Here is an 8,460-nt window from a genome sequence, read left to right on the forward strand (position 1 = left end):
CCTGGGAAGGTAGAGTCAATGTGGCTCCATGCGTGTGAATCCGCTGATATTCATTGAGCTCCATCCATGGACCTATTCTGTGCATGCCACGTTGTCAAGCTCGCCATGCCGAACATACGAAACATGTGGTTTATGCGGGGGATAAGCAAAAAGTGTCTGAGAACTTTTTGAGGGATGGTTTTCCCTTGCAAGTCCTATCGATACCTGTGAGCACCACACTTTGGACATGTCTCCATAGTCTCGTATTCTCCTCGAAATAGTATACAATCGTTGATACATGCATGGATGTTATTATAGTCCATGCCAAGCTTTCGTAAAACATGTCGTGCATCATCACGAGACTCAAGCATGGTATTTGCAGGTGGTAATATATGATATTTCAATAACCTGAAAAAAATCATAAACATCTTGAAAAAGCACAAATATTTGTAATAATAGTGCCGAAAAAAAATCAACGAAGCGTATGTACAAGGTACCTGAACAACTCGGTCACACTCGTATCACTCCACCTGTATTTTGCTTGCACACTTAAGAGTGCAAGCAGTGTCTTCAGGCGAGATACTTGGCACCCATCATATAATGGTATGGATGCTTCCTCTCTAAGCGGATCAGAAGTCTCGACATCCATGGGAATCAATGCATCGATCATTGCCTCCATCTCAGGCTCCAAGATTGTAGGTAGGTCTGGAAGGTTGCATGTCTCCTCTGGCATTGACGGTATAGATTGGCCTTGCAAGTGGTGGATTTTTGGCTCCTGCAATCCATCCATCGCATGCCCACGAACTCTTCTAATTGGCCGAAAAGGGTGCACTCCTCCTTGGGACGAGACATCACCTCCCTGGATAGAAAATTTGCCAGCGAGACCCAATCTTATTGTATATGGTATTCAATTAGCTTTCGAGTACAATGCATGATTGATATTAACTTTTCTTACCATTTGCTGAGAATCCACAATCGCCTGATCAATGATCTCAGATTGAAACTCGCCAAATCGTCGTACGTGTTCTATAAACAATCGGCGTTTTCGTCTAATTGCCAGCTTGCATTGAGAGCAAGGACATGGGATATGCTGATTAAGATATGCCTCGCGATCTTGAACAACAGGACCTTCTTCATTTTTCATTTTGTCTAGGTTACAACAAATATTTTTTTTTTGTTATCATTCTTTTTTTTGCTTAGATTGTTATCCTCTCCTTCCATCTCTCTCTTTTTCTATGACCACGACTACGACTACGACTACGACAACGACCACGACTACGACTATGACTACGACCACGGCTATGTAGTACCTAGCATATAGTACCTAGTACCTAGTACCTAGCACCTAGTACCTAGTACCTAGTACCTAGTACCTAGCATATAGTATCATAGAACACTAGTATTTAGTACCTAGTACTCAGTACCTAGCACGTAAGATCATAGCATCTTAGTATCTAGTACCTAGTACTCTAGTATCATAGTGCCAAGTACCCAGTACTATGATATTATGTAGCAGAGGTGCTAGGGTACCTTAAGCATTATGCAGTAGATGTGAGGTTCTAGGGTACTATGATAGTATGTAATAGGTACAAGGTAGTACATACTAGGGTACTATGATACTATCTATCTATCTATCTATCTATCTATCTATTTTTCTATCTATCTATCTATCTACCTTCATAATACTTGGGTACAAAAGCAAATATGGGTACTAAAGAAGAAAAGAAGTTGTAACACTAACTATTATACCCACATATTGTTACATTTGTCTATTTGGCTTCTCTTCTGTCTGTTTTTATTTGTACCCTTTGTACGTAGATGCATACACAAATATAGAGAGGGGGAGGGTACTCTCATATTTCTTTTTCTCTCTCCTCTCCATCTCTCATTTCCCTTTCTCTCTTTCTCCCTCTCTCATTTCCTCTCCCTCTCTCACCCTCACCCTCTCTTTCTCTCTTTCTCTATTAGGTTTAATGATTTTTTCTCTTTTTCTCTCTCCTCTCCCTATCTCATTTTTTTCTCTCTCCTCTCCCTCTCTCATTTCCCTTTCTCTCTTTCTTCCCCTCTCTCATTTCCTGTCCCTCCCTCACCCTGACCCTCTTTCTCTCTCTCTATTAGATTTAATTATTTTTTCTCTTTCCTCTCCCTCTCTCATTTTTTCTCTCTCCTTTCCCTCTCTCATTTCCCTTTCTTTCTTTCTCTCCCTCTCTCATTTCCTCTCCCTCCCTCGCCCTCACCCTCTCTTTCTCTCTTTCCCTATTATGTTTAATGATTTTTCTCTCTTTTTCTCTCTCCTCTCTCTCTCTCATGTTTTTCTCTCTCCTCTCCCTCTCTCATTTACCTTTCTCTCTTTCTCTCCCTCTCTCATTTCCTGTCCCTCCCTCACCCTGACCCTCTCTTTCTCTATTAGATTTAATGATTTTTTTCTCTCTCCTCTCCCTCGCTCATTTTTTCTCTCTCCTCTCCCTCTCTCATTTCCCTTTCTTTCTTTCTCTCCCTCCCTCACCCTGACCCTCTCTTTCTCTCTTTTCCCATTAGGTTTAATGATCTTTCTCTCTTTTTCTCCCTCCCTGCCTCACCCTGACCCTCTCTTTCTCTCTTTTCCCATTAGGTTTAATGATCTTTCTCTCTTTTTCTCTCTCCTCTCTCTCTCTCTCTCATTTCTTTTTCTCTCTCCTCTCCCTCTCTCATTTCCTTTTCTCTCTTCCTCTCCCTCCCTTGCCCTCACCCTCACCCACACCCTCTCTTTCTCTCTTTTCCTATTATGTTTAACATCTTATCTCTTTTTCTCTCTCCTCTCATTCTCTCTTTTTTCTCTCTCCTCTTCCTCTCTCATTTCCTTTTTCTCTCTTCCTCTCCTTCTCTCATTTCTTCTCCCTCCCTCTCCCTCTCTCATTTCCCTATTATGTTTTCGTCTCCGCCCCCTCTCCCTCTCCCTCTCCCTCTCTCATTTTCCTATTATGTTTAATGTCTCCCTCTCCCTCTCTCATTTCCTCCCCCTCTCTTTCTCTCTCTCCCCCTCCCTCTTCCTTTCCCATTTAACTCTCCCTCTCTCATTTCCCTATTATGTTTAATGTCTCCCTCTCCCTCTCTCATTTCCTCCCCCCTCTCTCTCTCTCTCCCTCCCTCTTCCTTTCCTTCCCATTTCCTCCCCCTCTCCCTCTCCCTCTCTTTCTCTCTCTATTCCTCCCTCTCCCTCTCCCATTTCCTCCCTCTCCCTCTCTTTAATTTCCTTCTCTTTCTCCCTCTCCCTCTCCCTCTCCCTCTCCCTCTCTCTCATTTCCTCTCCCTCTCTCATTTCCTCTCCCTCTCTTTCTCTTTCTCTTTCTCTTTCTCTTTCTCTTTCTCTCCCTCCCTCTCCCTCTCTCATTTCCTCCCCCTCCCTCTCCCTCTCTTTCTCTTTCTCTCCCCCTCTCTTTCTCTTTCTCTCCCTCCCTCTCCCTCTCCCTCTCTTTCTCTATCATTTCCTCTCCCTCTCTCAATATACACAAATTAAACCCTAAACAAGTAAAAGAGAGAGAGAATGGACTCACCGTAAAGATTTGGGGAAGGTTTGGCAGCTCCTCTTTGTGACGATGGCTCCTCCTCTCCTTCGCGAACGGTGGCGGCGGCGGCAGCAAGCCTTCTTCCTCTCCCTATCTCACCCTCTATGCAAAACAGTCGCTCTCTCTCTCGCTCTCCCTCTCGAAATGTCTCACGAATGCGCGAAATGAAACACGTCGGGTTTTGGCCCTCTTTTTTTTCCCTGTGGGGCGTCGCTATTTGCGTCGCAAATATGACTCTAATAGCGATGCAAATAATAGCGACGTAAATAGTGACGCCGCTATTCATGTGTCGTTACCCGCCGTCGCTATACTTGTGTTTCCTTGTAGTGGCCTACTAATCACTTGCATTATGCCAATTATCCTTTATCTCCTCCCTCTTAGGGAAATCTCTCATAAAATATCCTCCCTTCCACACATAGAGAGAGCATGTATCTAGGAAGGCTAAAAAGCTAACATGTACCACCAACTCAATTCCATTTGCTTCAATCGCCTCCAACATCTTAGGTCTTGATGCAAAAGTGAAAACTTATTTCAGGCTTTTCATACTTAGTTGATGAGCATTTGAGACTAACATAATATTGTCTATAGTAGTCATCCTTGTGTAAAGAAGTGAAAAATGATGACCAATTAAGCCTTAAAATTTAAAAGTGATCATTCTAATAAGATAATTTGGAGACTAAGAAACATGGATCTTAATGTTTCACATATACAAACCATAATTTGAGTAACTCTATTTCCTTCTCCAAATTTGCTCACAGTCCCATAAGTAGGCTCTTTTTTATGAAAAGTAAGTTAATAAATTACTCTTATGTACCATTGTATATATCTATGTACTCAAGGATGATGTAAAGATAAAACTCTCTAAAACATTTGAATAGTGGCGAACATGAAAGATATGTAAAAAGTTATTGAGTACTATCATGAATGAATGAGGAGGTGTAAAAGGTGGCCTTGCTCAACCCCTATACATGCTTTACAAAAAGGAAGCATTAGCAATTTCACACCTAGGCTTTCCAAGTCTATCAATATAATTGTTGTTCTTACATTGTTCATTATTTCCATGTCTATTGCTATAGTAACTGAGCTTTAACCAACTTTTGTGCAAAATGGATACAATGTGCCCTTTGTGGACCCATCCACTTTAGGTTTAAAGAGAAGGGTGAAGCACAAAACTTAAAGGTGATGGGCATCCCCTATTCTTCAAAAAAGAGAATGGAAAACAAAACTAGGATTGAGGGGTAGTTCAAATCATGGCAAGCGCTCAACTTGGTAAGAAGATAGTGAATGGCGTCGAAATCCAAACTCATGCAAGACTTGGTTGTCAGCAAAGGCAAGTGCACGCTCTATTTCACGTTCGCATTGATTAGGTTTGAAAGCGGGGTTGCGATTGCCAGTGCAAGGTTGGCAACCAGCAAAGTGGGTGACAAAGGAACGTTTAGGACCAATAACACTAGAGCCACCTTTGGCCTCTTGAGCTTGGATCTCATCCATATGGTCCACCAAATCAAGCCAATACCCATTCAAGTTGTAAGTGTTTTCCAAGTGTATCTTACTTCCCCAAATGCTATGCTCCTTGACCATGAAGTAGATCAATGCCGCTTGGTCATCACCGGGGTAGTCAGCTGGGCGGTCGAACATCATTGCCGATTGTATATGCCCAGCTAGATCCCGCACTTTGCCTCGTGGTCCCATGGATGCCCATCGATCAAGGAACCACAAGCTCCATGCACAGTTCCTGATCAAGAAACTTCCCGCATTGAGGCCCATGACACTCTTCTTCTCATAAATCTCACTGTCCCATCCAGGGACAACTAAGTTGTAGTCACGATAGGTCTCTAGGGGCAACTTGAAGTGCATATCAGTGATGATGACATCGGAGTCTACCCACCATAACCACTCAACCTCAGGGTGTGCCTCCATGGCAGCACGGATAAGGGGTAATTTGGACCAAAAGTTGTCCATGGAGTCATCTAGCAAGGCCAAGTTGTAGAAGAGGCCAATGTCATGGAGCCTACAATAGTCCACCTTGTTCTTGAAGGTCCTAAGGAGGAGGTAGTCCCCTGGGGTCTTACAAGGGCCTGATTGGGAGCCGGTGAGCATGAAGACCCTGGGGGTCCCATCGCTTGTGTAGTTCTTCTTGTCAGGGTGACTCTGCAGCCATAGCTCCCTCTCTCTGTCCCAGTCTTCTATGCGCCTCCCGAGATGGTAGTATGGAGGCAGGCCAGTGTTCACCATCCCCATCTCCTCTTGCTCTTTGGTGAGAGACACGTTGAAGTAGGCCACCAGGTCTTCTGTCTCCTTCTTCCTTTTTCTCTCTTCCTCTTGAGTTCTGTGCAGGCGCGATGGTGGCTGCATCTCCTCCTGATCTTGCAGAGAATTCTCTCCCCCGAAGGCATGCCATGCCCCGACTGTCAGAACCAGTGCCACAGTGATTGCCCCTAGGAGGGGCAAAGATCTGTGCAGCTTCTTGAGGAGGGATGGATCGTGGAAGAATCGATCCATGGTGGGCTTCTTTTTGTTTGAATTCTGTGAGGAAGGTCAGGGTGAGGTGCATGGGCATGCCGTCATGACTCAGGATATTATAGAGAGAGAGAGAGAGAGAGAGAGAGAGAGAGAGAGAGAGAGAGAGAGAGAGAGAGAGAGAAGCCTACGTCTGGCAGTTCAGTGTGATGGAGAAAGGAGGCTTGCTGGCTAGGAGAACTTGCTTGCGATGGGGATGGAGCAAGAATTCTTTAGAAGAAAAGGAGCAATTCAGACAGAGAAAACCTGAGAGAGAGAGAGAGAGAGAGAGCCTAGAGGAGAACAGTCTCCGGAGTGCCCAGAGCTTAGAACAGTTTCCTTTAAGTCCTGCATATGTGGCTTAAGTGTGAGCTCTTTTTATAATTTAAATGCGTGTTGCTGGGTGAATGAGTGAGACATCATGGCATAATAAATCGATGCCGTTGTTGGCTGTCTCGCTTCTGTTGTGTGCCCGTGCGGGGATCTCCTCGTGTATAACCGCCTCCTCTCATTAGGCATAGTACCTAGAAATTGCCACATTCCTCCTACTTTGGGGGCTCAACACATGGATCCATCATCCACATGACTCTCTTGACAATGTAGGCATGTTCCTCCTAGGGCTCTCTTTGCCTAGCTTGCAACCAACACCCTAGCCAAGTCTACTCCTTCACGTCATGTTCTAGGTCACATGAACTTATGATATTTAGTGGAGTTGCCTAAGTTCTTCTAGACTTTTCCTAGCAAGTGACCCGACTCTTTTGGTTGGATGATGTACATACTTACTATTAATACAGCTTTCACATTATTTAGAAAAAACTTCTAGCCGACATGGGGAAAAACACTTGTAATTAGGATGCTCCTGATGTGGCACTCAAGAGCATAGCTTATCATGATAGGATCTCCCACCCTAGGAATGTCTTTTAGATATTATGATTAGGAAAACATCAAAAGGGTCCCTCAAGGACTCCTAAGCCATGCTCTATTTGTGTTACACCAACTTCCAATTAAGTACATCTATGTTTGTGCATGCCAACTAGTTGCAAAGTTTGTGCTCACAGAAGCACACCCTAGGAAAGTAGACTGTTGTAAGAAGAATTAGTCATTTGCCCCCAACATTGATATTATTTCATAGATACTAATTATTGTTGTTTTTTATAAGTATCTTTACTTGAGGGAAGGGCTACATCGCATCAAGGTTAGAACTTGCGGTTTGAAGCAATTGAGCAAGGTATAAGAGATAATTTTGTTGAACTGGACATACATCTTCATTACCTTACACAAAGAATAATCTTGAAAAATTAAAATAATTTTTTCCCTCTTTTTCTATGCTAAAGCATAAAATGTGGAGGATGGGGAAGGGCAAGCTCAATAAATAACATAGTGGATTGATTGCATTGGGACCCTCCTCCTTTGCCAACCTACAATGGAGGAGGCTCAACTAATTATTTGAGCTCAAACTTACAAGAATACCTCGTATGAGCATATGTGCCTTACCAAGTGATGCAACTGGCAAGAATTGCACTCACAACCTCATGATTAAAAGCCCAAATTCTAACCTCTAGGCCGCTATGAGGTTTTTGCATAGATATTGGGGTCACTTGGTGATGATCGTACATGGAAAATAATTTTGTTGCTCTTTATGATAAACAAAATCATCATGGTCAAAGGTAATTAGTCACACCAATGACCTAAAAGAATTAAAGTTAAGTATGGGGAAGGCTTCTATTGAGCATGCTAAAGTTGGATGGTAGAGCTTCATGGCTTGCATTTTAAGAAGGAAAAGTTCCTAACAAGGTCAAATGGATGTTTCCTCTTGCGGAATCTAGATTTGGGTAAACATAAATGATAAGGTAGTAGATCACTAGTTAGCTATCTTTCTGAGGAGTGTTAGCATGTAATAGACTTGCAAATGCTTAAAGATCTTCAAGTAAGATTTATAACCTCTAAGGGGGATGCCTTTGTCTATAACACCCTGATTTTGTACATATATTCCTTATGTGTGTATATATGATATATTATGCACTTCTTCTATTAAAAACAACCAAGTGTGAAACCAATTACATCCACATAACACATGAGAGATGTATATTTTTGTCTAGATATGAATCAGCATTTATGTTCCTTGAATGAAATATAAGATTTTCCTACATTATGTGACTAGTCACCTAATTGGTGGGAGAAGTGTGTGCATTGTGGAAGGACTTGCTATAAAGTCCTAGCTAGTTGGTGAACTCAACCTTTGGGTGACTAATGGTGGTGACACCTAGCTTGCAACACATGTGGAAAAAATTTACTACAAGCACAAATGGTGTTGGATTGCCTCGAAGTGCAACATTCAAAATACTGAGTCAAGTTGTGGATTCTGACCAAGTTCCTTTCTAGTTATCCTTCAAGTTCATCAAAGTAGGGCGTCATTGCCCCCTTGGCAACCTTAAAA

At 42.8% G+C, this 8,460-nt stretch overlaps 1 protein-coding gene across 1 annotated transcript; it reads right to left on the bottom strand.

Moving 5' to 3' along the window:
• Nucleotides 1–4,356: 4,356 nt before the first annotated feature.
• LOC148033213 (putative xyloglucan 6-xylosyltransferase 1) lies at nucleotides 4,357–6,347 on the bottom strand. The gene has a single exon (XM_087681099.1). It carries the CDS (start codon nucleotides 6,024–6,026, stop codon nucleotides 4,773–4,775), a length of 1,254 nt encoding a protein of 417 aa, XP_087537225.1. The 5' UTR covers nucleotides 6,027–6,347; the 3' UTR covers nucleotides 4,357–4,772.
• Between the last annotated feature and the right edge of the window lie 2,113 nt (nucleotides 6,348–8,460).

The sequence above is a fragment of the Lygodium microphyllum genome, chromosome 7 (genome assembly GCF_053477565.2).
Source record: "Lygodium microphyllum isolate KBCC chromosome 7, Lygodium_microphyllum_v1.1.10, whole genome shotgun sequence".
In the NCBI taxonomy this organism is placed as follows: domain Eukaryota; kingdom Viridiplantae; phylum Streptophyta; class Polypodiopsida; order Schizaeales; family Lygodiaceae; genus Lygodium; species Lygodium microphyllum.